Below are 27,542 nucleotides of genomic sequence, written 5' to 3' on the forward strand. Positions count from 1 at the left end.
TGAGGAGACCCCGCGGCTCCGCTGCGGGAAATGTCCGCCCCGCGGCCGCGCCGACCGGGCCGAGCCGCCCCGGAAGGGGCGGCAGCCCAAAGAGCTTCCGGGCCGCCGCCGCTGCCCCGCGCAGCCGCCGCCTCCAGGCGGAGGCGGAAGAGGGGAGCGGATGCAGCCGGAGCCGGAGCCGGGGCCGGGGCCGGGGCCGGGGCCGGGGCCGGGGGGAGGGCAGGGCCCCGCGGGGGACCCGCTCGCAGCCGGCGGTGGTGTAGCTGCCAGAGGGTCCTGCCCCTGGTCGGTGTCATCGCCCCCGGGTGTTGTCCGGAACGCGGGTCGTTAACCGGCGCGCAGCCCCAATTCACACACCCAGGCGAGGTATTTCTAACTTTTGTTCTAGTTTGAGCAAAGTAGGGACATAGTGGTGACCCACGAAAGGCTGGCTTACAAATCATATAACTTGACACTATCCATTTTAACAACGACATCAACATTCATTGGTTACAAATTACATAAGTCTTCTGTTAATTAGACTTCAACCCCGTATTTGCTAGCTATAGATCTCGCTTCTCATGCTAATCAGTGTGTAGGTACAGTTCTTCCTTCCACTTGAGTCTGGGGTCAGTTTCGAGTAGGTGGTCAGGGTGTCCCACTGCCAGAATTACCATTCCCCAGTTGATGCTCAGTCCTGACTCCAATCCTGGTGGGTCTTGTCCAGATAGCCCATTTGTTTTGGGATTGTCTTTCATTTTCCTTAAAACAAGACATTAGCCAAGTGTATGATGTTTCTAAAGCAATGGAGGATAGGGAGGTGATTCGAGACAGCCAGCACAGTTGAACCAAGGGAAAATCCTCTCTGACCAACCTAGTAGCCTTCTAGGATGGAGCAACTGTATCAGTGGATAAGGGAAGGGCTACAGATGTCATTTATCTGGATTTCCATAAAGCCGGTTTTTGTGGGGGTTTATTAGCGTTTTCTTTCTTTCACCCGACCACTGCTCTTCATTGAAAGTGCTTCCCCACACCAACTTACACTGCTCTGGGTGAGCACAGCCCCACTGCTGCCTCCCCCTGCCTTTGTGTACATCTCTTCTGTTTTCCACTAGCACTCTCATGACCAAAGTCATGTAGCTCAGCTTGCTGATTTGGCAGAAACTTCAGCTGACAACAGCAAAAAAATCTAAAAGGTGATGAACATTTACCTAGATCCACTCCATGAAGCAGCTTTCCACTTAGCTATACAATGGCTCATGCTGCCTCGAGGGAAGAGAGAGAGAGAAGGTGTTACCCTCTCTCCAGTCAGCTCAGGCTCAGGTAGTGGAATACACGTTCCTGATGCACTATCATTGCTGGCATACCCTGATGTCTGCCCAGGGTGCCAGCACAAGAAGTAATCCCCCCTTCTCTCAGCTGGATTTTTCCACTGGCATTGCAGCCTTTGAGACACACCTAAACGTTGCAGAGTTAAATAACAAACACAAGCAAGGATAAATTGTATTTAATACCATTACAAAAAAGCTAATTTAAAACACACTTTCTGCATTTGCTTATTAAATTGCATGTATTGCTGGGATCTGTGGGTTAGCAGCTTGCCTTCACAAGTCACAAGCAAGGTCTCTCTGAGTAGGGTCAGGTTGTAAGTGATGGATCTTGGAGCAAAACAAGGGCCTCATAACTACTCTGCTGTGTGAACGGACACCCGCTGTTGTGCACTGACCTCTGCAGCGATAGCTCTTTGCTGATACACAGACTGCAACAGAACAATTATGATCAGTGTGAACTAAACATGAACAGCCATGTACATGTGAAACCAACATAAAATCAGTAAGGCAAGGGTTAAAAAGGTGACCTAGAACACAGCTGAGAGCAGTAAAACTGGTATACACTGAGGGCTGTGCAGTGTAAACAGAACAGAAGGCCTGTGCTCTGGGAACAGGCGGATGGCAGCTAGGTCAGAGTACACTGTAAATGCCATCTCTGACCCTGCTGTCACAAGAGGGAAGCAGAATGTAGCCATGGAGACACCCAAAATAAAGAAACAAATTGTGGAACAACCCTGCCTAAGATAAATAGCAGATGAAGTAATCAAGAACTGTTGGGAAGCAACCGACCACATTAATCTAAGTCCTGATCAGTACAGACCCGCCCAGGGAGCGGTTTGCCATTGCTAGCCCAGAAAATGCAAAGAGACAGCGAGGGATGAACGGCAGTAGTGCCAACTGGACAGGGCGTGTTCTCTGGCAGACAAGCCCTCCTGGCTGTGCCATTTTGGACACAGGAATTGGAGCTATCAAGTATGCAAGTGTCAGAAAATTATAGAGAAAGATAACATCCTTGAGTTGGAAGGGACCCATCTGTCCAACTCCTGTCCTTGCAAAGGACACCTTCAAGCCTCCCACGGGAATGGGGGGATAGTACCTGCTCACAGCAAGTTACAACCTAGAGCCAAGTAGGAAAACCTAGATGCCCACCCAAGCAGCGATCAGCCAGCCCAGAGGGGCGGTTGGTTTGTCACGGACATGTTCTGAGGGCGGCACAGGACGGCAGCGGGCGGCACTCGCTGCCAGCCGCGCCACGCCCGCCACGTCCCGCGGCCACCGCGCCGTCTCGCGAGAGCTCCCGTTGCCGTTGGTGACGGCGCGGGCGGGGCGGGGCCGCTTTGAATCGCGGCGGGCGCGGGGCCGGGCGCGCCATGGCACCCGAGCGGCCCGGGGAGGAGCGGGGCGATGCTGTCAGCCCCAGCGCAGCCACAGCTGCCGGCTCGACGCGCGTCGAGGTCCCCCGACCCCCCTCCATCGAGGAGTTCACCATCGTGAAGCCTATCAGCCGCGGCGCCTTCGGGAAGGTGTACCTGGGCCGCAAGGCGGGCCGGCTCTATGCCGTGAAGGTGAGGCGTCGCCGGGGTCGCGGCGCTGCCGCCTCCGCTGCCGAGCAGCCGTGTGCGGCAGAGGGGCGTCCCGAGGGGACGGGGAGGCCCCGGGCCCTCGGGGAGCGGCCGCTGCTCGGGCGCGCCCGGTGCCCTGGGACGCGCTGTCGCACGGCCGTGCCCTGCTCTCACCTCCCTGAAGTCCTGGAGGGTTTGGTATGGGGACTTCTGATAACGACAGCTGCTTTTAAAAGTACTTTACGTAAGGGGAAATAACGGCAAAAACCTTGCCAAGCGCCAGAGTGCTGTTGGCTTCTCGCTTGTAAACAGTTGCCGTAACTGAGCCCCCTCAGCTGCCGGGGGGCTAAAGCACCGCCTCTGAGAGACAAGACGAGAATAAATTATAAAAAAACGCTCTTGCTGAGTAAGTATTTTAAAAAACCCAGCCAAAACCTGTCGCGTTTTCTGTGTTGTTGCACAAAGGACTAAAATTTAGGCTTGTTTTTTTGTTAGTAAGACCCTTACCAATTATTTGTGCGAACTTGACTTTGTGATTAAAAGGATTATAATAAGCTCTACAGTACACAAAGAATAGAAAACATAAAAATAGTAATAAAAGATAGTCGTTGCTCTGCAGAGCTATATATCTCTATGCAGTTTTATTATGAGCATCTTGAGGTTAAATCATTTGTGTGCTCTGTTTTGTTTTTCAGGTGATGAAAAAAGCAGACATGATCAACAAAAATATGGTTCACCAGGTGCAGGCAGAGCGGGATGCACTGGCTCTCAGTAAAAGTCCTTTCATTGTGCACTTATACTATTCACTTCAGTCAGCAAACAACGTCTATTTAGTGAGTTTAAAAATGGCTGTGGCATTTTATGGTAGTCTTGAAAACTGAGCTTGAACTGTAGTGATATCTCAACGTATTTTTGTAATGGTATTCCTTAGTCACTTTTACATCTTTCTCAGAATGGTTGAACAAGTAAAATATTTCTCTTCCTCTGGTGTCTTTGGGCTCTTTCTGCTCATGTTCCCCACTGTTGCAGGAGAAACTTAGAAATTCCAACAACTGCTCTGTCTTAGAAATATGTAGAGATCTTAGGGAAAACAAGAAATAATTCTATTCAAGCAAAAGCCAAGTGACTGGAAGATGCTCCATAGCTCACTTAAAGGAAATCTATTTTACTTATTGCCAGTGCTCAAGTTTTGTTACAGTTGTTGGCCTACATGACAAGATGATAATTGAGTGGCAGAACTAGATGCTGGTCCACACGGGAGCACTGTGGAGCACGGCAGGACTTGTACATGGGTTTAAATACTGCTTCCACATAAGGATTCAGACTGTCTACAAAGGGTCTGGCACAATTTGTGTGGTTTGTTGTAAGCACACACAGGGAACAGCTTGATGAAATTCTGAGACAAGGTTGCTATGCCCTCCTACAATGCATTTTGAGTGTAAACAAAGGCTTCTTTTTCTGGAGACTGAACTGCTGGATGGAGTAGAGGACTTCAGGGTGAAGGATTTGTAAAGGAGATGCTAGAATCATGTCTGGGTATGTGTGTATATATATGTTTATATATATGTGCATGGAAGAATATTGTGTATTGGAATATAAGTACTGGTGAGATTTCCTGACCAAAACCCCATAAATGCATTATTGACATCAAAGAGTGAGTTTCAGAAGCCCTACTGACTTCTATTTTATTTTAAATATGACATGGGCCATCATAATGTGTCTGCATAATGGTATATTGGGTTTGTGAATTTTTTTTGCACTCTTTTTCAAGTGTGTTAAATGCACAGTAACTCTCACTGTTTGCATTTTTGATAGTTTGCACTTACTTCACAAAGCTCAGGTCTGAATTTAATATTGTGTATAAATGATTGCAAGATAAAGTATTGAGATACTTTGATTGGTATAGAACAGGTGGTCTTTGGCTTCAGGCGTGGAGTTTCACAGGAATGCTTTGCACTTCATTTTCTATACTACGGAAATATACACTATTAAGCTAAATATAGATTAATATATGAATATAAATATAGGTTAAAATACATAATATTCAATATAAAAATGTATAACATTTATAATGTAGAAATTTTTCTGTAGTTAACTCTCAAAAGCTCTAGCCAGCTTTTTAATTAGCTTGTAAAAGTAATTAGGCAAATAAAATAAGCAAATGGTCTACAGAAAGAAAATGTTTAATGTCTGCTGTTACATGACACTTTAATTATTTTATCCAAGTGAAAAGTATTGTGTGGGAAATGAGGTTTGAACAAAGCTACTTCTATCTGCTTCTGCTCCTTGAAATCATATTTTTCTAGGGGTGAAAGTTATTTTGTATTTTACTTGCAAGTTTGAAATGTGTTTTAAATTTAAAATGCTTGGATGGCAGGTGATGGAGTACCTTATTGGTGGAGATGTCAAATCTCTTCTCCATATTTATGGATATTTTGATGAAGAAATGGCTGTTAAATATATTTCTGAAGCAGCATTGGCTCTTGACTATCTTCATAGGCATGGAATAATCCACAGGTGAATTTTTTTTTTCTTACAAATAAATATTTGGTAGTTTGGATTTTTTTATTTTTTCACTCTAACACATAACCATCACTGTTTCATTGTGGCAGCTTCCACAGGCACTTCATTTGCTAGAGCTCCTGGAAGCTCTTTTTGCACGTGTGCACTGCAGCAATGCCATGAAACAATGGCTAAAATAAAATCTGTCTGTGTGTGCTGAGCACACAAACCCGCACTGCTTTTCCCTGCCAGTTCTTTCCCAGTCTAGTGCTGTATTAGCAGCTGTGATGGTTTAGGAACCCTCTGGGTACTGCACACATGGACCTGCCTGTAGGACAAAGGGACACTGGCTACCCTGATGCTCCCCCACAGTGAGAGTTCTTTTTGAATTCAGCAATGGTACAGAGAGCACACATGAAGACTCCTATGGAGGTTTGCTTGTCACCTGTAGGAGCTGCACATGAGTGCATGTGCTACTTGTGAAGGACACTTGTCAAGCCTGCTGAAGCACAAAATATGCAACTCTTGACATGCATGTATGATTTTTACAAAGCCTGAGATGTTTGTGCCATATTTAATGCTAAATATATTTGATTCATTTGATGTTTTACTCAAACTGGAATTGTCTGCTGGCTAGGAGATGTCACTATTAAACAGCTCTAACCAATGTTTTGTATTGAGTGTTTCTGTTCAGTGAACTTCCTTTGTGTTGCTCAGTGCTCTTTTTGCTGATTTCAGCTGTATTCATATTTTCAGAGATTTGAAGCCAGACAATATGCTCATTTCTAATCAGGGACATATAAAGTTGACAGACTTTGGGCTTTCCAGAGTTACTCTGAACAGAGGTAAGAGTTGTTTCTATCCTTTTGGTTGTATTAAAATGTATTTCTGCATCACATTTCCATATTCTTGAATACTTCACATCCCTGTAAAAGGCACCTTTCAATTAAATAAGTGCAAATGTTGCAGTAATACCTGATTTCTCATAGGTAAGTACTGATTACCTACGTGCTAGTAAGGGGTCTGCTCTTAGCATTGCACTTCAGAAGGTAAAATATTTATTCTTTGGGACAAGGGTGTATGAAATATGATCTAGAGCCCTTTCTTTGGAGGGATATGGATTTCAATGGGTGAATGAATAATTCTGGCTTGTTCCTGTTTCTCTGACTACTTCTGGCCTTCAGTTCATGTCTCTCAGTCCTGTATAAATTAATTTCCAATCAATTAACTGGGACATTCCAGACATTAGTTTGAGGGATAAGGGGAAGATCAGCTCAGTGCTTTGGCATGTGAATATTCTCATTTCAAGCAGAAAATACAGCTGAATAGTCATGACTGTCTGGCACAGGCTGCAGATCTTAAGGTGAATAGCCAGTTTCTGAACTGGTTTGTACCTCCTTAGCCAGATCACCCAAACTTATGCTGCACATAAGTTTTTTGAGATGGCTGCTGGAGGGTGCATCCTTTTTATATAGTTAAAGGAATGTAGAAATTCAGAGTTGTCTATGGAGTTTGATTCATGGTTTTAAGAATATAAAGGAAAATCTTAGGTATTATGTATTTTTATGATATTCTGCTTTACCTGATGTTCTAATGCAACAGATTGTTGTGTCTAGTTGAACATTTTATGAGAGCTTTAAAGCTACTTGCTGCTAGTGATCGAAAAAAAAAAGGTATCTAAGGTTGAATTTTCATCTATGAAAAATTCTTGTGCAGCTATTTTGAGATGCCTTTTAGAGTGATGGCAGGTTTGGAATCAAATTTAGTATCCTGTTCCACAAGCCATAAGCTGGAACTGCTGACTAAAAACCAAAGCTGATATAAAATTAGAACATGTAGTGCTTTCTGCATAGTCAGTTGGAAAAGAAATTTGGCTTCTACAGCTTCTGTATGCATAAATGTATGGATGCATAAGAGAAAACACCTTGTGTTAAGTAAGAATGTACAGGTAAGTCTTCAATTGGTCTTGGTGGCTTCATTTGTATATTTGTTGAGTATGTGAATAAATTTTTCTTCATCTTCATGAAACTTAAGTAAATGTCTGCAACTTTGCCTTTGTTTAATATCAAAATGAAAACCTGATCTATTTAATTTTGCTTTTTTTTCCTTCTGTAGAGATAAATATGATAGATATCCTTACTACCCCATCAATGCCAAAGCCAAAACAGGATTACTCACGTACTCCAGGACAATTGCTGTCTCTTATCAGTTCTCTGGGCTTTGTAAGTAATTTTCACTGTCTTTGAAGTACTTAATCTTTTTTAGTTTATTTACTATCTTCAATTCAATAGTTGGCATGCTAAGGCTATTCTTGTATCTCTTCTGCCAGCTGGTAGAATGATTTATGATATGTTTAGAGTACTTTGAAATTCTGATGTGATTATCTTGGACTGTATTTTGAATTGTTGACTTTTTAATGGGAATGGCCAAGCTCCAACACAAACATCATAAACAATGTGTGAAGTTACACTCTCAGTTTTGGATTGAGAATTTGTTCAGACTCCATTAACTTTTAACTGTGCTTCTTTCTGCTTGTTAGTATACACCTCCTGTAGGAATGAAAGTGCCAGGGCACAAATTGAGTCCAACATCTGACAGTCTGCATGGAGCGGTTTCTCCTGTACCTATGGCCCAAAAGGAAAACACCCCTCTTTCAACTAAATTATTCAAAACACGTGAGTATACCAGGCCTTGTGCTGAGGAATCCTCTGGCTGTAAGGTTGTGGTCTTCTAATTTTATGTGAGTAGTTTGACCCACTTCATAAAAGGTGTGATTCTATTGGTGTCTTGCTCTCCACCATTTCTCCAGTACTTTACATATGACATATTTTCACCTACTCTACTTATGTCACCTTCTAAAGTGGTTTTGTTTGATTGGGTTTTTTCAAATCATGACCCCTGAATTCAAAATCACTCTTTAACATTTTATGGAAATAGTGTCAGGTTTTGACATACTTCCAGTGGAAATTGTTAAATATAGCAATGTATGTTTTCATTTAAATTGTCTGATCTTGCTGCTTTCTCATTTCTAACCTGAAACAAGAAAGAAGGCAACTATACTGCTAATGTTTGTACTGCTTTTACATTCTTGGCAAGTTCCTAATTCAAAAAATGCGTAAATTGACTATGCAGGAAAGATGATAAGAGAAATTGTTGTCACACATAGCTTTCCTTAGTTTCCTTTGATGTGAAAGCTTAACATAGCGTGAAGTCGGTCAGTACATGTTGCCTGTTTGTATCAACATTTGAATTTTTTTTTTCTCTTAAGATCTGGATAATTCTCAATTAACACCTGTGATGCCAGCGAGGAGTTTAACTCCTACTCTGCTTCAGTCAAGAAACAGGTTTGGTACCTCCAGTGTCAGTAAGTCTCACACACACATGTCCAGTGTGGAATCAGAAAACTGGAGCAGCCCCAGGTGCAGGAAAGATGTAGAGGTCAGGACTGTTTCATTTTTCCACTCTAAATTAAAATTAGTTTGTACTTGTGTATGCAAATGTCTTCTATTTACTCTACTTGCCTCAGTTATTTCAAGTGTTGAGAAACTTTCCTACAGTAGAAGGAGCAGGGGTTGTAATTTGTGTTGAGTAGGATTTTGGATCAAACTGATATAACCTTTTCCTTCAAATAAATATTAGTCCTTTGCAATATAACAGGAGAAGCAAATGCTATTGAGCCTGCAGCAAAGGAGTGAAAGAGAAGGCTCCACTGACCATCACTGGTTTAGCCCTATGCTGCACAAGGTGGGCACTGCTGGGAGCAGTGGCTTTTTGGAAGCTGACCTTGTCCCTGTAGCTTTATTTGCTCAGCATTGTGGGTGAAAGAATTTCTTTAAAAGACAGAACTTGTGAAAAAGATAAAATCCACTTCAAATTTCTACTAGCTGTTAAACTGAAAAGTTTAAGGCTTTTATTACTGAAGGGTTTTTTTATCAACTAACCTAACACCCATAATTATAGCTGATAATATTTCATCCTAAAATATTTTATCCTATTTAAATGTATTAATGAAATTCTACACAAACCTAAAAGAAAATGCTGCTGTGCTATGTAGATCTTTGTCATGATTCCTATTTAGAGCATACGGAACAACGTACATTTAAAACAATTTATTATTCTGTATTTACCTCTTTCTTAGACCTTGGTTTTGGTATTGTATTATGAAAATATTAGTAATATCAGATTTTCTTTTTGTCATCTCTGAAGTGTAATATACTACAGGGTACTATAATGGGGTTCTTTCCTTTGGACTTTCATGGAAACTAAAGACTTCTGTAGCTTTACTTCTTAAAATAAAATCACAAATACAGCTTCATTTACTCTATTTTTTCATCCTTTGGCATTTTAAAATATGGCATTTTCTATTCTAGCAAGCTCATTTTATGTTCTTAAAAGAAGTCAAATTATCAAGTTATCCTTAATTGGGTTTTGATTTTTTTTTTTGTATTTTGAAGTCTAGTTTTTCACTCGTAGTAGTTAGAATGAGTAAGGCTTGCAAATCTGCATTTCATTATGGAGGTTGTAATAAAGTATTTCAAATTAAACGTTTCTGTAATGCTGTAATAATATTTTTCTTGATAATCAAAACTTAATGTGCTTTTTTGCAGCAAAGTGGAGATGAACCTCGTTCTACAACATGCAAAACCAGTAACAGTGGGTCAGCTCTCCTTTCAAATGCTATGTTGCCAAATAGCAAAGGTATTGAAGCTTTAAAGAAAAAAGAACTCGAGTCTGCCATTTCTCCCATTGCCAGCAATGAGTCTGGCAGTAGGCAGAAGTTGAGAAGTGAACGTTTGGATATAACAGACACTCCCGTGAGCACTCTGGATGGGAAAGGTGTAGTAAGAAAGTGTATTTCTGAAAATAAGATTTGGAAAGAAAAAGTCTTTGTAAATAAAAGAGACATGACTTACGAAACAGCAGAAACTTCCAGACTACAACAGTCACTTTCAAGGCAGAATGAGCCTGTCAAAGAGGAAGTGATGTTTGAAAAGCCAGGTGTAAAAAGAAGCTTTGAATCAGTTGACACTAGTCCTTGCCAGGAACTTAACTATGTTAAAAAAAACAATGCAGAATATAAACGTGGCTGTCAGATCTCAGAATTTCCGGCAAACAAAGGTTCAGGTTTGACAACAGAAATTCAATCCTTAATGCTTTGTAATGATGGATGCCTATGTGACACCTGTGAAAGCAAGGAAGAAGTTAAGAGTTTTATTAGTAACCAGGAAACAGTAGAAAGATCTCTGACTCCAGCTGTAGCTAAAAATCTTATGTGTGATCTGGATGCAGACTGCGGAAAGGATGATGAAAAGGAGTACATGAACTCAAGTTTTTTAGGCACTGATGATGAAAAACCTTTAGATGTCTTCAGTGCAGATTCTGACTTACTTCCTGAAGTGTCTGTTACAGAAAGCCATCTAGAAAAACAGCTTTTAGATTTGGACAGAAGTATTAAAGACCTCTCTTTTGAGGAACCAAAACCTGAAGGTGTGCTAATAACATCACCAGAGTCCCGAGATGCCTCACAGTATGGAGAGGAGGCACATACAGTCCAGGACTGCAAGCCATTACATCAGAAAAAGGATAATGACCAGAAACACGTGGAAGAAACTTACCTTGACACAGTACCTTCTCCTTCAGAAAAGATGATGGAAGCACTGAATCTCTTAAAAAAAAATGCTGTTGTTTTTCGGAGTTACAATAGTCCAATCAATATATCCAATATATCTGAGCCATGTAGCATGGCCTCCCTAGATATAATGGATCTTTCACCTGCTTGCAGTGGCTCTTACCCAACAGCTATCACTCCATTACAGAAAGGAAGACCATATCAGGTCTATCAGGTAGGTAAGGAGGCAGATAGAACTTTGTACATGCATTGGACATTAGGGACCTGAAATTATTTGAGTGGTAAATTTAGGGAAAACTCAAGTAATTTGAGGTAGTCTGTCAAAATTACCTCTGTTGAAAGGGTTTCACTTGCTGCACTTGTGTGGCCAAAATTATAATATCTGTAAGAATTTAGCAGTAGCTTTATGTTCACTGGTTTGCCTTTGGCTTAACATGCATTGACTGTCCATCTCTGAGAAATCTTTGCTGTTTCAGTGAACTGATTAATAAAAGCCTGTGATATTTTGTCTCAACTGCTCCTAGTGCAGTGTCGTATTTTCTGTGAGCAGTTATAGGTTTCCTAAAGTAATTTTTTTTTCTTTTTTGTTATCCTGCACTCTTCCCAAGTGTGAATGCTGTTCAGCTGCTGGTAACTGCCATTGTACCTGCTACTTTCTTTTTTTTTTATCCTGGTAAAAGTTATGGCGCAATGTATTCTGTCAAGTGCCAGTTACAAGCCTATTAAAAAGATTGATGTAAAGAGTGATAGCTGCTGGATGTGACACTGGAGGAAGAACTTAGGGAAAAGTTCCTCAAAGAGTAGGCATCTTTATGCTTCAAGACTGTTGAGATAAAGCAATAGAAGCACATTTCACACATGCTTTTCAGGGACTGTTTTGTGACTTGTTCTTGGCTTGAACTTAAGTATCAATTATTACATCTGTGACTAAACCTGGAGATGGGAGTTTCTGAGGTGGTTTTGTTTGACATCTGAAGTCCTTGTTCCATCTTTTCAGACCCCTTATCGGGGGGATGCTGGCACACCCTACAGGACTCCAAAGAGTGTGCGAAGAGGAGCTGCCCCTGTAGAAGGTGAACGTATCCTGGGGACCCCAGACTACCTGGCACCTGAGCTGCTTTTAACACAGCCTCATGGTAAGGCAAACCAGCCATCTGTCAGTACTTGAAAGGTGGCACCTTTTCATTTCTAAATGTCTGTAGAACTGTAAACACTTCAAGCAATAGGATTCAGAATTCTTCAAAAATAGCTAGTGCTAAGCTTTTGCCATCATGGGTGGCTGTATTTGCTTCAGCTGCTCCTTCCATTCATTTCCTGCTTTCTCATAACCAGAGGTTTTGGTTGTCCATCACAGTCTTGCTTGCTGCCAGTCAGCATTGTAAGCTGCTTTGGCAGCCCGAGACTTGTATGTGGCTTAGGAGTAGCAACTTGGTCATCCTGAATGTCCTTAAAGATTCTTTGGGATGGGAAAGGGGGAATTTAGTGGAATTCTAGAGTGAGAGGCTTAAGCCTCCAATTATTTTTAGAATGTCTTCTGTGTTTATTGATAATTAAGTGTTATTTGAAGCCAGACAATTTTATGAAGTTGCCTTAAAATCAGTTATTGAGTTGAGTGACCTGATGAAACACTCCAGACATCTGATGGGATCTTCTGTATAAGGGTGCAGTAATAGCCATCAAATTTTTGGAGGCTGGTTTTTTGGGTTTGTTTGTTTGTTTTCAAAATACTATACTATACTAAAATAGCACAACTTTGAAGGGCATAAATTTCTTTGTGTCAGATTCTGAGGTCCACTGAGATTAACAAAAAGTCTGAAATAGTTTTCTGCTAACTTGCAAAAAGCACTAACAAAAATTAAATGCAATGTATCTATCTCACAGATGTATCTATCTCATACAGTTGTTGATGTACAATTGTATTTTATTTCCACCCCAAAAGTATACTACTATTTTGTAGAGCTGCAAGTCTTGGGAAGATTACATGAGAGAGAGACCTTAATTGAGAGGCAGTGATTACTATCCTGTGGAGCAGTAAAATTCTAATAGAAATTTACAAAAACTCTATGAAGAGATTTAACAATTTAATGATAAAAACTGAAAATGCTAAACATATGTAGTTGTTGTTTTGCACTTCCATTTAGGATTCCTGGATATCTGGCAGATGTTAAAACTGGATAATATTTTGGAAATGTAATCAGTGCTACTTAGATAATCTGAAACTTGGTCACAGGGTGATTTCTCTGTGGTTACTGGGTTTTCAGGACTTTAGTGAAAACTTGCAGAGTCTGGGGTTTGTGTCAGGAAATTACAAATCTCCCACTACCTTCAGTGAAGCCAGGGTTTTTGGAGCTTCAATTTTTCCCTCACTAAATATTTCATGTGTTGAGCTGCTTGTAAATGTAGTTTTAATCCTAAATTAATCATGTTACAAAACTATTTTATTTTTGTTTCTAACTTAGATTTAACATTGCCATCTTTCCTTACTGTGGAATACTACCTTAAGGAAAAAAATCTTCATTCCTATGTCGTTGGAGAATCATACTTGATATTCAATGTTTGTATTTGTTATGGTTTTTCTTGGCAATAATTGTAATATTTTTACTTCGTTGTCTTTTCATATGCAGGGACTCTGATCTCTGGTGAGTTTTCTATATTCTGTGCAGAACTGAAGTGTTCAGCATAACTGAACAGTCAAAGTATAACCAGATCACAGTTTCTGAGAACATTGTTTGGGTGAACAATGTTTTTATATAGAAAGACGTGTCCAATATGCCTCCACATAAAAATGTGTGATGCTTGCAGAGTAAGGAAACGTCCTATCAGTGTGACTAAGCTATCAGAAGTCACACATGTAAACATGTACTTCAGAAGGAAAGTCAGCGTTCTTAAATTGTTTAACATGAGGTAAAGCCAGAGACACTTTTTCTCATTGCTGCCTTTCACTTTATTACAGTCAGTCTGATTTACTTTACCTACAGGTGAAGAAGGTTCAGGTGCTCAAGACCTGGTGTTACTTCTTCTTGCTTCAAATCACAGAATCATAGAACATCCCAAGTTGGAAGGGACTCACAAGGACCATTGACTCAGCCCCAAGAGTCACAGCATGTCCCTGGGAACACTGTGCAAACCCTTCTTGAACCCTTGCCAGGCATGGTGCTGTGACCACTTCCCTGGGAGCCTGTTCCAGTGCCCAGCCACCCTCTAAGTGGAAAAACTTTTCTTAATATCCCACCTTAACCTCCCCAGCACAGCTTCATGCTGTCCTTGGGTCCTGTTTAGCAGGGATATGATAGAAGTTAATCTAATTTTAGTTAGACTTTGTGTGGGAAAAATTGCTGCTGAAACCTGGTTATTACCCTGTTCAGGTTGTGATCTTATTAGACTTTGACTGGAGCTGGGAGTATTTTACTGAACATCCAAGTGCTCTTAACAACAGTGGATGTGAACTGACTGCTTTGATGTGCTTAGCTTGGTGGGCACTCTTACTGCTGTTAGGAGCTGCTAAAAGTGTACTAGATTACTGGTTAAACACTTTGGTTTTCAGCATTTCTAAACTTCACAGTAGTTTTTGTGAAATGGCTCAAAACATTCATTTTGCTTGGAGGTGTCCTAGGTTTTTTATATGCCAAAAAATCCAAGAGCAATTAGATTTATTATCTTTCAAAGTTTTTTTTTATTTTTTTAATAAAGTTGTGGCATCTGTTCTTTATACGGTGGAGTGGGCATGGCATGAAGATGCAGGAAGCTTAGAATGCATGCAGTGGTGTGTGGGATTGCTTTGCCTGCTGGTTTCAATGTAGATTAACCAGAGAGATTGGCAAAAAGGCAAAACCCTGGAATATGGAAAACCAGAACTATCTAATAACAAAGCAGAGATAGCTAGTAACTACACATTGCCCCAGTCATTTCAGTGTAATGGAAGGTAATGCCAGCTTCATGTGTGCTGGCTCATTTCTGCAATGATTATGATGTTCATCATAATTTAGACAAACAAAAATTAAGTTCAATAGTCTGAGGTTTTTGGAAACTTTTTAAAGAACTCAGAGAAGGACACAGGACACAGATGGCTACCTGGAGCACTCATCAAGGCTCTAGTTATGAGGCATATATTTCTTATCACAAAACAATCTCTTGGAGAAGTTAGCTCCTGGATTCTCTGTGATAGGAGTTGATAATTAGATTGTTACTAAGAGCCCCCTTGGTTTTATCACTAAACCCCAGTGTTACCTGTAATGAATTAAGGAACAGAGTGGCTTTAAAAAACTTTAAAATATATTTTTAATCTGCATGAATATTAAATACAACTTGCCTCTTCATAATTTTCAAGAAACTTGCAGAATTTAAACACTCTTCAGCTTTTGCTAATCTTTAAGTCTTTGCAAGTATCATTTTTGTAAGTGTAATTGTGTGGATTTATTTTACCAGGTTCTGCTGTAGACTGGTGGGCCCTTGGAGTTTGTCTGTTTGAGTTTCTAACTGGAATTCCACCTTTTAATGATGAAACACCAACACAGGTCTTCCAAAATATTTTGAAAAGAGGTAATCTGTTTCAGTAATCATGGTAAGTATGTATTTCCAATATTTGTTTTATAGTTTGAGTTACCAACTCAACTCTGTCTTCGTCTGTAGATATTCCCTGGCCTGAGGGTGAAGAAAAGTTGTCTGATAATGCCCAGAATGCAATAGATCTTCTTCTAACAATTGACACTACTAAGAGAGCTGGACTGAAGGGTTAGTATTGAAATTGTTCTTTGCAACCAATTGCAAATTTTTAAGTGGTGATCTCCTCCTGAAAACCTAGGCTAATAAACTTCAATGCCTCACACAGTTCTGTGTATAGTACTACAGCACTTAACAAGTTGTGGTATTTTCTGTATTTCTTGTGGGGTTTTTCCTTTCTGAATAAGGTAATTCTGGGGCTGGATTGTTATGTTGGTTTTTAATTTTCTCAATTAAACTTCTGCTTTACTGCTGTTCTGCTATGCATTTTTAGTATTGGACATCTAATGCACCAAAGTTCTCTCTTATCTAATGGGTATTTGGAATTTTTAACCTAAATGACGTTGGGAACCTTGATTAAAATATGATAGTTTGAGAGAGAAGCCTCCTGCACCAGTTAATTCAGAGAGAGCAGTTTTTTCTTAGGAATCAGCCTGTCTTAGCTGACTGCATAGGAGAATACAAAGTTGGACAATATATACTGTACAAAGTCTACTTTTTTTTTTCCCTCATAGAAGGGCTTAAACATTTGCTATTGTTAACAGTGACTATGCTTTTTAAAAAAAAAGTTGATAATGGAAAGAAATTTAGTGAGATATTTTGGAAACAGAGAAAGAAATCTTATGAGAACTGTTAAGGAAATCACTAGAGAAGGAAATTACTATGGAAAGGTTTACACAGCCTTACACATAAAGAGACTACATGCTAGAAGCTGAAATCAAGCCAAATTAAAATAGAGAAGGCACGAGATTATGAATGAAGATTATTATGTCAACAGAAAATCCCATGACTTTGATAGTTCCCAAAAAGCAGTCTGGAGGTGTTTTAGTTAAACACAAGTTATTGTCTTTATTTCTGGATTTTAGAGTGAAATCTAAATTGCCTGTCAAGGGCAGAATTTTAAAATAGGTGCCATAATGGTTTCTTCCTATCTGAGCTTCTTAGAAATTAATTTTTTGTCAAGATTTACAACTGTATCTGGCCTCTTTGTCCAATTTATAGTTCACTGAAGTGAAGTTGGATGAGTAGTTTTCAGGACAACCATTAAGTTTTCTTGTTGTATCTAAATTTCCATCATTGTCATTTTCTCTCCCTTCTCCCAAATTTGTGCTCTCCCTTTTATCACTACAGCATGAAGCCTTTTGTACTGGGAAATCCCAGTTACGTTGTTGTAGTGCTGTGCTTCTCTAAATTCAATCTTTCTGGGTAAGAGCAGCTTTGAGGCTGCTTTTGGCTCAGTGGAACTGTGTGGAACAGGTTCCCAGGATGGGGGTGGCAGCTACTTGTTCTGCCAACAGTTTGATCCTACTAAAGTTGGGGGTAATCAAAGCCCAATTGCAATTTGCACTTTTATGAACTTCTAAAAAAGGAATATAGAGCAAATCTACTTACAGTTACAAATGAGGGAACAAAGTGACCATGGGGCTTGGACATAAGGAAGTTTATAATGCTTATGTGAACTTCTGTTTCAGAACTGAAGCATCACCCCCTCTTTCAGGGGGTGGACTGGGATAATCTCCAGAACCAAACAATGCCATTTATACCTCAGCCGGATGATGAGACCGACACCTCTTACTTTGACGCTAGAAACAATGCTCAGCACCTGACTGTGTCTGGATTTAGCTTATAGCATCAAGATAAGTGAACATTCTTCATGGTTTTGCACACTTACAGGTTGTCTTGTAACCTAGTTTGGTCTTGACTAAGTTTCCTTGCTGAATTTAGTGTGTTTCAAGTTACCAGTCTATATTTATTATAGCCTTCTTTATTCTAAAGTGAAACTACTGTATGAAACTGGTATCAAGTGCCTTTGTGCTACTTTTTATCTCACTGCACCTTACTAAGAGGCCAGAGCATTGTGTTTCTTGGACCTAATAACTCTTGGCAATAATGAGACTTTTAATAGTAATGAATTTATTCCAGTTAGGAAGTGTGGCATTGTTTCCTACCTAAACATAATAGGGAAAGCATATAAAGGAATTGTATCTAATTAATAACTTACCTATTGGTGGTTTCAGTGTGGTGGCAAGCTGGTTTGGGAGCAGTCCTGTCTGAGCAGTGTGAATATATATCCACTGTGCAAAAGTGGTCATTTCTATTCAAGGTGGAAAATTGAAATCTTAATGCAGCATTGAAATGTCTTGTCTTGTTTGTCCTATTCCCAAGAAGGGATGGGAAGATACAATGGTGTTCCAAGTTAATTTGGCTACAAGTGGCACATGAGACTGACAGGAGTTCCTCTGGTTATTACCCTGTCCTAGAGAAATGGGGCACGGAGAGGATACTTGGGGCAAGTCTGTTAAACAAATGCTCTGCTTTAGTCGTTGTGTTGTAACCACTTGGGCTGTAGGAAGCTGGACTGAACATACGTTTTAGCAGTTACTGGTTTTATATAGAAAATGCCCAGTGTGTGTGGGCTCCCTTGTGTCAGATGACAAGTGACAGGTGATTTTTTGGATTTCTAACAAGTAGTATTCAAACTGAAGCTGCCAAATATTAAATACTGTAATATATTGTAGGCTAACAGACTGTTCTGTAAACTCACAGCCAGAGCTTGGATTTTGACTAGAATATAAGATAGAAGTGTATATTCTGTATAAACCTAAATTAGGGGGAAGTATATTTAAATTTATCTTTAAATGCAATACGAATCTTGTGTCTGCTAGGTTTTAGAGGTTTATTTGTAGATAATTCTGTTTAAATAGTCTTCAGTATTTTTCTTGCATATGTATCTCTAACTTACAGAAGATTTTAATTTTTCAGGTTAATACATGTTAGATAAAGATCATTTGTGCTAGATGGTGTTACCAGCCAAGGGCCATGTGCCAGAAGCCAGGCATTTTGCCAAGTGCCTTTTGGTTTTCATGAACAATTCTTTTTGTAGCAGTAGGGAGTTGTCCCTTCATCACCCTGCTATCTGGAAGACAAGATTTATTGATGGAATTCTGAGCAAATAGTCTGCCAGGCTTCCTGCTGTCCCCTCAGGTTGCTGGGAAAGGAATGGGAATGAAGAAAAAGGAAGTTTCCTAGAAACACCTAAAGAGAGCTGATTTTCAATAGCTCAGAATGACCAATCCCAGCTCTTGTTGTGTTAACTGAATTTTGTGAAACAGAATCTTGGCAAGTTGCAAAACATACAATGACTCTCACTCCCTTTGCTAAGGACTGCAGTTTCAGAGAACTTTTAAATTTTTCAGTCACACTGCAATTGTTACATGATGGAAAAGGTGCAAACGAATGAATGCACTACTGAAGCAGTATTCATAGACAGCATTCTGTGAAAGTGATGAGAAGTTCTTTAGTGGTTTTCCTATGTACGGTTAGAATATATAAACTGGGGTAGGAGGGCACCTTAATCACTGGTATTTTATGCAATTTATTCTTCCATTTCTAGTAATCTAGTTGAAGGAAGCAAATCTTAAAAGAATTAACTATGATTACATGTCAAAGAAATAAGAAACTGAACACCACAACAGCTCTTTGTCTTCAGTGCTTTACAAATGGTTACACCTGTTCCCATTTGGCAGTATAACACATTCCCATCAAGGTGGAAAAACTTGTTGCACTTGTATAATCTTCTTTAACCCCTTGAAATAGTTCTTAATAATCTACAAGGGCCAAGTAAGCTTCTATAAAAACCTTATCCTAAAAGAAAAGTTGATTAATGCAAAAACATAGAATTAATACAAAACCAGTTGATTAATACAAAAATACAGAATCTTTAGAACAGTAAATTGGCCAATTGACAAATCTGAATGTTTAATGTAAAGTTATCACTAGACTGCTGTCCAAAATGAAAATTTCACACCATTAGCCCTGAAAATATTGCAATATCCTGTTCTCTTCATTATCTTGCATTTATTCTGGTTATAGCAAACATGAAGTTGGATGTCAGATGTTGATAGTTGAGATTTGTGATGTGGTTTTGTTTGTTGTGGGGTGTTTTGGTTGGTGGAGCTTTTGTCTTTTGTAAAAAGGTGAATCCTAGCTTTATTGTTCAACATGGAAGTCCTTGTCAACTCAATCCTACTGGTTTTGTCCCACTTGTTGCTTGACTTGAAATACTACAGGTAAAAGTTTAAAAGGTATAATGTAGTAGCTGGAAGAGACCTAGTTTTTCTTATTAGTAAAGATCTACAAATAATAGTATAGGCTGGCAAAAGTTTCTAATCCTTAGAAGCTGTGGAATACCACTTGGCAAGACCTACAGCTGTTACATGGTGCTTCCTGAAGGCCTAAACTTTATGTACATAACCTACACATAAACTCTGTAGCTTCTAGGTTATCTTGGGAGACAGTTTATCAGCCATTAGCACAGTCCATCTAAAAACTACTGGAGAGATCAGTGTTGTACCTGCTTACACAGAAGCAGCAGTTTTGGACAGTTATTCCTAGCCCTTATGTGCTGTTGGGCTCACCTACCTATGGGGCAGTGTCTGGGGGCCAAGGTGCTGAAGTGCTGCCATTTGTTGAGCTCAGAGATAAGAGTTTCAGCATGATTGGGTTTACCACATGCTTACTCTGGCAATAAAATGCATTCTTTTCCTTTCTACTTCATTCTCCAGAAGTTCACTTTGCACTTACTTCAAAATTCACGCTTCAAAAATTCACTTTACTTTTGTGTAAATATATAAAATAAAATAGTGCAATTATGCTGCTGCTTCTGCATCTTGTTTGTCTTTTATTGTGTTACTTGTGTGTCTGCTGGGAGTGTGGCAGATGGATTTTTACACAAAGAAACCCTGAGTGCTTCCCACTACCTCAGCAAAGGCAGTGATTTTAAGTAAGGAAATACCTATTACTTTCAGTACAGGTCTGTATGTCCTTCAGTTCATAACTTGCTAGCCCCTGCCTGGGAGCTTCAGTACCAGCTACATTTGTGTACTGAAATGGCAGGAGAGCAAAGTCCTGAGCGGTAACTCCTGCAGGGAGCGAGTCTCCTCCTCTGCATAACTCACATGAGCCAAGAAAGGAAGGTGGCTCCATCTATTCAGCACCTGCTGTGCTGCCACAGCACCAGAAGAGAAGCAGCAGAGCCCTGAGGATGGAACAGCTGCACCAGGCACACACTTAGACCTGGCTCTACTTCTGTGCTCTCAGCTGAGCAGCTCTGAGGGGATGGAGTCTCTCATCTGGTTTGATACAGAGCAAGCTTCTGCCTTTCAGGTGAAGCCTGATTTGCTGCAGCAAACCAGACTGATGTTTGCTTCACAAGTGCGGTTTGGGGCTGGGTCTGGCCCTTTCCAGTGCTATGCAGAACTGATTAGGCTCCCAGCCTTCCTGCAGAGAGCACAGGCTTAAGCAATGTATCCCAGGTCTGAGCTCCAGCCATCTGCTTATGCTACTGCCTCCACATCAAAACTGTGTTTCTTTGCACCTGGGCAAATGATAAGAAAACAAAACAACCAATTTTCCTTACCTTTAAGCTGAAATACCTGCCAACCAGAAACCTGTTCAAATTATGGTAAGTTTGAAATAGGCCCAGTTCTGAGTTACAACAAGTGGATTGTTAATCAAGTGATGTTGTTACAACTTTCAGGTTGTGACTGATTCTTCATGATACAGCCAGCAGGCTCCTGTATACACAGCATCTGGTGTACAGCATTTAGGAAATATTAAATTCAAGATAAAATACAAAATATTAAGGGATTGATTTATTGGAATATGAATAAATAACAAGGATAGTACAAGCCTACATTTATTTCAGGGAGAGGTTAACAGTACCTTTGGGAATGTCTGTCCCATCTCTAAGAGCTCGACCCCTACAAGTGACATGGTTCTGAGCTGTGGGAGGCACTCCAGGGTGGTTTGTCCTGGCAGAAGACATGCTGCTTCAGGAGGCTGGGGTTTCATGTGGCCTTCAAGCTCAAGTGTCCTCCTTGTATGATTTCTATCCCTTATGACAAGAAATCAGTCACTTTAGGGATTTTAAGCTCAGGCACAAAGGCTTCAGGTCCCAGCAGAACTTCCAGGATAAGCTTTGTTCAAACCTGAGTTTTCAGTACATCTCATGCCAAAACTCATGTCTGGCACATGAAACCATCTGCTTGTTACAGCAGTCTTCAAAGAGGTTACAGCTATTTTATTTTTTTAATTCAGCTTTACAGTAAGAAAATCAGAAGAGGGGAAATGTAACTAAAAAAAATTTTCACATAACTAAAAAACAAGATTAAAATTACTCTGGTAAAACTGACATTAAATTCTGTGATTACATTTTTATACAGTATAGCTTATATGAAAAATGTTTTCCAAACTATAAAATATTTTCAGAAAGGACCAAAAAAACTTTCCTTAAAAATTATTTGTAGGATGTAGTCCTGGTGGAAAATGAAAGCACATCAATAATGGTGAAATTTTTGAAGACTCAGAGCTTAACCATGGATTATGTTGTGATACAATTCTTCATAGCAAACTGTAAGTTTTCTGTTAAATCTAATTTTAGTGCATTTGCATTTTCCATAGATTTAGATGACTTATATATTAATTTATTTTAAAATTAAGTGTAAAGGATGCTTTTGTCAAGCAAACTTCACAAGGTTGTACCTCTATCTGTATATGGGTTAATAAATATTCTGTGGGGAAAAGAAAAATATCAGCTCCAAAATTAGCTGAAAAGGTTTTTTTCTGAGAGGAAGTAGAAGGATAAGAAAGACATACCAGAATTGATATGTATCATGATGTGACTTGGGGAAAATCCACAATACATTAAATCTTACTTTAATTTAACTGCCAACAGAAAACTTACAGTGCACTGAGCTTTTTAAAAGCTTAAAGCTAGACTTACTGAGCTAGTTTTCATCTCATTTTAAAGCACCTTGTGCCTAAACTATGCATTTCAGTTAAAATAATCTGTTGTCAACAAGAATACAGTTATGAAAGTTAAAAAGATAAGGTGCAGCCTCTTTACAAGGATCCCTTGTACCACATGCTGTTCCCAAACTTGTATTTGACAGTCCCCCTGTTATTAATGGCTTTAACTTTCAGGATATATACAAATTCCCAAATCTTTACAATTTTACAGGATAAGTGAAGGATTCAACTTCATTTCCGACCAGTTTATATGGAAATTGCCCCACACTAGTTTAGCAGCAAAAATAGCAAGTTGAATTCCTCAGAGCTATATTATATTTTTCCAACAGCTTACAGTGTGTTGAATTTATACTTTTTTAGAGCTTTCACCTGGTAATATGTAATGCTGTGGAAAAACAGGCAGGGATCTTGAGACTATAAAAGTATTTCAATGTTAAAGTTACAGTTTTACATATTTTTCATTTATTCTTTTACAGAGATGTTATTCTCTTCATCAACTGACATCAGCAAGGCCAGTAATTACTGAAGGCCCATCCACAAGCACATTCCAAAATAATTACTGTTCATACGGTGTTGAGGATGGAATTATTCAATTAATTTGTTACCTCAGAGCTGTGAATCATTCAAGTTTCAATAATATTAGTCCTTAAACATTTAGCTCAAAGGTAGTACAAAATATTACTGTAACATAAGGAAGATCATCCCAAATTCTGAGATTCTGTGAGAATTCAGACTTCCTTTGCTTTCCAGGGCCATCTTCTCCTAGAAGTCCTTAAACATAGTCATGAATTCTCAGTTCAGTTTTCTAGAAGAGGAAACAAATAAATTAGTTTAATGTACCTTCACATATAAGATGATCTTTTTCATTTGTCTAAACAAACATATCAATTAAGGTTACATGTGAAAGGTTTCCATTCCAATAAAACACAACAGGGCTTTAAGACAGCCAAAAATTTGCCCTCTTACACCAAGGAGTAGAAAATTCACTAAGAATTTGGAACTGCAGATGGAATTCCACAGAAAAATCCCTGACCCTGGTTCAGTGGTGTGCTGGCTCAGGCAGAGCAACACTTAAGAGCTGCTTTCCCCGTGACTCCATAAAACTTAAAATTAGAGGGCTCTAAAATCATGAGCTGAACCTAGACAACTTTTACTATTATGAAAATATATTTCTATCTGTGTTTAAGGCCTTTAGGATTCAAGTTTTCAAGCTGTCTTGGTGAAGGCTCCAGTATGAGTACCCAGATTTTCAGCATTAAGTTCCCCATAAAGGAATAGGGGACAGGTTAAGAGGTGCTGGGATGGAGCTAAGCTACCTCAGCCCAGGGACAAGAGCTAAACACAAAGCTCTTGGTTACAGAAGGCTGTTCCTCCACCAGTTACATGGAATTTGCTACACTGTGCAGAAGAGCTTAGAAGTCAAGGCTCCGCAGCTGCAGCACAGAGAGAACTTCGCATGGTAGCACAGACTCGTGGTTTCTGCTGCAGGGACAGTTCACATAATTTAAAACTAAAACTACACAGACAGGGTCAATGCAGGCACTGTGAACAGCTATTGCCTAAGAACTCACACACCTTGCCTAAGAGCACAAGCTGAAACTGGCCACAGGACAGGAGAAAAGGACTCATTTTGCAATTCCGTTTTCTCACTGAGTGTACTTGATCAGCTTCCTACTCATTGTTAAAGGAGATAGCACTCCAGATAGCAACGTGCTGCAGAAGCACATAGTCCTTAAATTCTGCCTACGAGTAGACTTCAGAAATAGAGAGAAAAGCTCAAAAACACAGAAAACTTTTCAGTTGTTTCTGTTATTGAAGTTCATCTCAAAACAATACATGAAGGAGTAAACAAAACACGGGGCTATGCTATCTCTGTGTTTCACACCGACACTGGTATTACCACAGGTACAAATCCTAGTGTCCAAAACTCAAACAGAAGATTGAAAAACAGAAGCATTTGGCAATGAACCACAAGAATCATTCTAAGACTGGAAAACAATTTTAAAATGAGATTCCAGTTGCTCCAGTTATTTTGTTTAAGCAAGAGATTATGAGATGACCTGGTGACAGCAAAAAAGTAACCACAGAAAATACATTACAGGCTCTTTGTTAACTACATAAAGATACAGGAAAATCCAATGGATGCAAACTGAAGCTGGTCAAATCCAAACTAAAAGCAATGTACCATGTGTTTATTCATCAAAGCACTGAATTACTAGGGCAATATACTAGAAAAATTGCCGGAAAGGGTGTTTTTCTAAAAACTGATTTCTGTCTGAATCTGTGGCTGGGTTGAGGGTGCTACAGAGGTCAGAATAGATGATCAAAAAAGATTTTAAAGAACAGCACACTGTTCAGAGAGAGGGAGAGAACACAGCCATGCAAGAGCAATTAGCAGAACACTGAAGTTCATAGAAGCTTCAAGTAAAATACTTAAATAGTTTTGATTTAAAACACCCCAACTTCGTCCTTGCTGACAAGGAAATTTCCATTTAGCAAAATGTGCATAACTGCCTGAAAGCCTTAGTACTGCAATCTCTGGTTTCATCAGACAGTGCAGCAACACTGATGCTGCTGCTGACAGCTCTGAGCCTGGGAGCTCCCTGGCAGATTTGCAGCCTCTGTGGGTGCTGTATTGTTTACAAAGCCATGGGCTGGACCCAAAAAGCAATGATCAGTGACAGGAGTGTACTTGGGGGCCAGTAATCAGTGGTGAATGCTAGGGGTCGATTCTGGGGCCAATCCTGTTTAACACCTTTAGCAATGGCCTGGATGACAGGCAGAGTGCACCCTCAACAAAACTGCAAATTACACAAAACCGGGAGTGGCTGATATGCCAGAGGGTGGTGCTGCCATCCAGAGGGACTACAGCTGGCTGGAAAGGGCTGACAGGAACCTTATGAAATACAACAGGGGGAAGTGCTTAGTCTGGCACCATTTGGAGAAACTACTCCAGGCATCAGTATGTGCCAGCTGGGAGGCAGCTTGGCAGAAAAGGATCTGGGCATCCTGGTGGACACCACGTTGAACATGAGCCAGCAAAAAAGGCCAGTGGTGTTATAGGCTTCCTTTCCAACATTATCCCTTCCTGCATTATCCCTTCCAACAGGGTGAGTGAGGTGATCCTTTCTCTCTATTCAGCACTGGAGAGGCCACACCAGGAGTGCTCTGTCCACTTCTGGCTACAAGAGAGACATGGACAAACTGGAGAGAGTCCAACAAAGGGCCACGAAGACGTTAAAGGTCTGGAGCATTTCTGAGGAAACACTGGCACAGGTTGCCTAGGGAGGTGGTGGAGTTTCCCTCCTTGGAGATAATCAAAAGCTGCCTGTACACAGTCCTGGACAACCAGCTTCTAAGTGTCCCTGGCTGAGCAAGGATGTTGGACCAGATGATCTGAAGAGCCTTCCTTCAACCTCAGCCACTCTCTGTGATTCACCACAGGAGACAAAACTATACCATGAAAACTAGCAAACTTTAAAAAGCTAGAGCAAATTCAGCTAATTCTCCTAAGATCCACACACATGCAAACTCTCTGCAGTCTGACAGAGGAAAAAGACGTAAAAGTCAAGAGCATACTAACCTAACAGAACCAGGTGCGAGGCTGAAGTAAGCAGACAGTAACTAGAGAACACTCACTTGACCTTCTGATGCTTAGAGATCTGAGAAAAGGCAAGATCAGAGTACAACTACCCTTCAACTGAAGGAAGTCAAGGTAGATGTTACAAAAATATCATAGTAAGGTACTAGTAGATGTAAAATATAGGTGACAGCACTCTACAACAGATATGATAGGAAAAAAAATCTCATGGCACAAGGGGACTAGGAAGCCTAGAAACAGTGAAAATGTCTCAAGAAAATATGAGGACTGGGAGGATCAAAGAATATTATGGAGACACTTCCAAGCTATCCAGCCTCACCCACTTGTGCATGCTCAGAATTATGTATCCTGCATCACATTTCATAGATTTAACATAAATTGCCACATATAAAGCATACTACATATGAAGTCAAATGAACCAGTACTTTCTCATACTGACAAACTTTCAAGGCAAAGAATTTTCTGTTCTGTCTAAATAACATGATAATATTACCTATTGGTTTAAACAGGTGACACACAGTGTATTTGTTCTATTGAATGCACATCTTTACCTTCGCTTTCTTTGGTGATACACATGTACCAACCACTGGGCAATAAATGGCCATACAATAGCAAAAGCTAGAATACCAGGAGAAATTTCAAAGGGCCACCATGATGGTTTCTAAGGAAAAACAGAAAAAAATTCCAGTGAGCAATCTGTGTATTGAATACCACCTGTATACTTCTCATCGCTTCACACGCTACAGTACCAAAGAAAATAATAGTAAGACTGTAAGAAAAGATTAACCTATGAAGTAATTTCCTCAGACAGATTTTTTTTACCTCCTAGTCAAGGAAGAGACAATACAAAAAGCACATACCAAGAGCTAGAGATAAAATATTCAAATTAATCTTTTTTCACAGTTCACACTTTTTACATATCAAAAACCAGTATTTTACCTTGACAGAGGAGGCGTGCTGGTAATTTGACTGTAGTGTTGCAGATTTTGCCTTTAAATACAAAAAAAGGCTTTTAAGTATAAAATAAGGAAACTGCAATTAAAATTTTTCTTCTTCACGAAACAAGAATATGAGGTTTTTCATATTGTGATGCCTTTGCAATCTGTATATATCACAGTTTAATGCACAGAAACCACCCCATGGGACCCCACATAGCTGCTAACTTACCTCTCATGTTTCCACTGCTCGTTATAGTAATTTTATCACTTCTCTGTGTCTTAGAAAATGAATCAGTGTCACTTACTGGACCTCTTTACAGTTTTTGAAGGCTCCCCTGCTCAACTTGTCATTGCAACTTTCTCAGATCTGGTCTAGTCCCAGTTCCAACCCAGAGCAGAAATCACAGCAGCTTAATTTGCCTGCTTGCATGTCTCAACACCAGTCTATACTAAGGTCAAAACCACTGTTTT

General features: G+C 39.9%; 2 protein-coding genes and 1 long non-coding RNA gene across 8 annotated transcripts in view; 1 reads left to right on the forward strand and 2 right to left on the reverse strand.

Moving 5' to 3' along the window:
* The first annotated feature begins 30 nt into the window (after positions 1–30).
* Positions 31–20,390, forward strand: MASTL (microtubule associated serine/threonine kinase like). 3 transcript variants are annotated; one of them, XM_054000629.1, is made up of 12 exons: positions 31–366; positions 3,568–3,705; positions 5,250–5,389; positions 6,131–6,219; positions 7,490–7,596; positions 7,914–8,049; positions 8,643–8,812; positions 9,982–11,217; positions 12,001–12,139; positions 15,429–15,542; positions 15,633–15,734; positions 17,195–20,390. In XM_054000629.1, exons 1-12 carry the CDS (start codon positions 31–33, stop codon positions 17,350–17,352), a joined length of 2,865 nt encoding a protein of 954 aa, XP_053856604.1. In that variant the 3' UTR covers positions 17,353–20,390. The 3 variants fall into 3 exon arrangements, with proteins under 3 accessions (XP_053856604.1, XP_053856613.1, XP_053856623.1); XM_054000638.1 differs by having other exon boundaries at positions 3,568–3,612; XM_054000648.1 differs by lacking the exon at positions 31–366 and adding an exon at positions 2,676–2,875.
* Positions 1,527–2,556, reverse strand: LOC128820260 (uncharacterized). The gene is made up of 2 exons (XR_008440867.1): positions 2,460–2,556; positions 1,527–1,738 (listed from the first exon to the last, which is right to left on the reverse strand). It is a non-coding gene; the product is annotated as an uncharacterized LOC128820260 (long non-coding RNA).
* A 964-nt stretch (positions 20,391–21,354) lies between the features above and the next one.
* The window catches only part of ACBD5 (acyl-CoA binding domain containing 5), a 30,331-nt gene continuing 24,143 nt past the window's right edge, over positions 21,355–27,542 (reverse strand). For all 4 annotated transcript variants that reach the window (XM_054000736.1, XM_054000752.1, XM_054000730.1 and 1 more), the window contains 3 exons: positions 27,073–27,123; positions 26,685–26,794; positions 21,355–23,337 (listed from right to left, as the gene is read on the reverse strand). In XM_054000736.1, the coding sequence (XP_053856711.1) occupies positions 23,325–23,337; positions 26,685–26,794; positions 27,073–27,123 (174 nt within the window). In that variant the 3' untranslated portion in view covers positions 21,355–23,324. The remainder of the gene's footprint in view (positions 23,338–26,684; positions 26,795–27,072; positions 27,124–27,542) is intronic.

Source organism: Vidua macroura, chromosome 1 (genome assembly GCF_024509145.1).
Source record: "Vidua macroura isolate BioBank_ID:100142 chromosome 1, ASM2450914v1, whole genome shotgun sequence".
Lineage (NCBI taxonomy): Eukaryota > Metazoa > Chordata > Aves > Passeriformes > Viduidae > Vidua > Vidua macroura.

Coding starts and splice junctions, on each gene's coding strand:
- MASTL (XM_054000629.1), top strand. CDS start 31: ATGTCCGCCCCGCGGCCGCGCCGACCGGGCCGAGCCGCCCCGGAAGGG. Junction 11,218..12,000: donor GACCATATCAGGTCTATCAG/GTAGGTAAGGAG, acceptor CCATCTTTTCAG/ACCCCTTATCGGGGGGATGC. Junction 12,140..15,428: donor GCTTTTAACACAGCCTCATG/GTAAGGCAAACC, acceptor TTATTTTACCAG/GTTCTGCTGTAGACTGGTGG.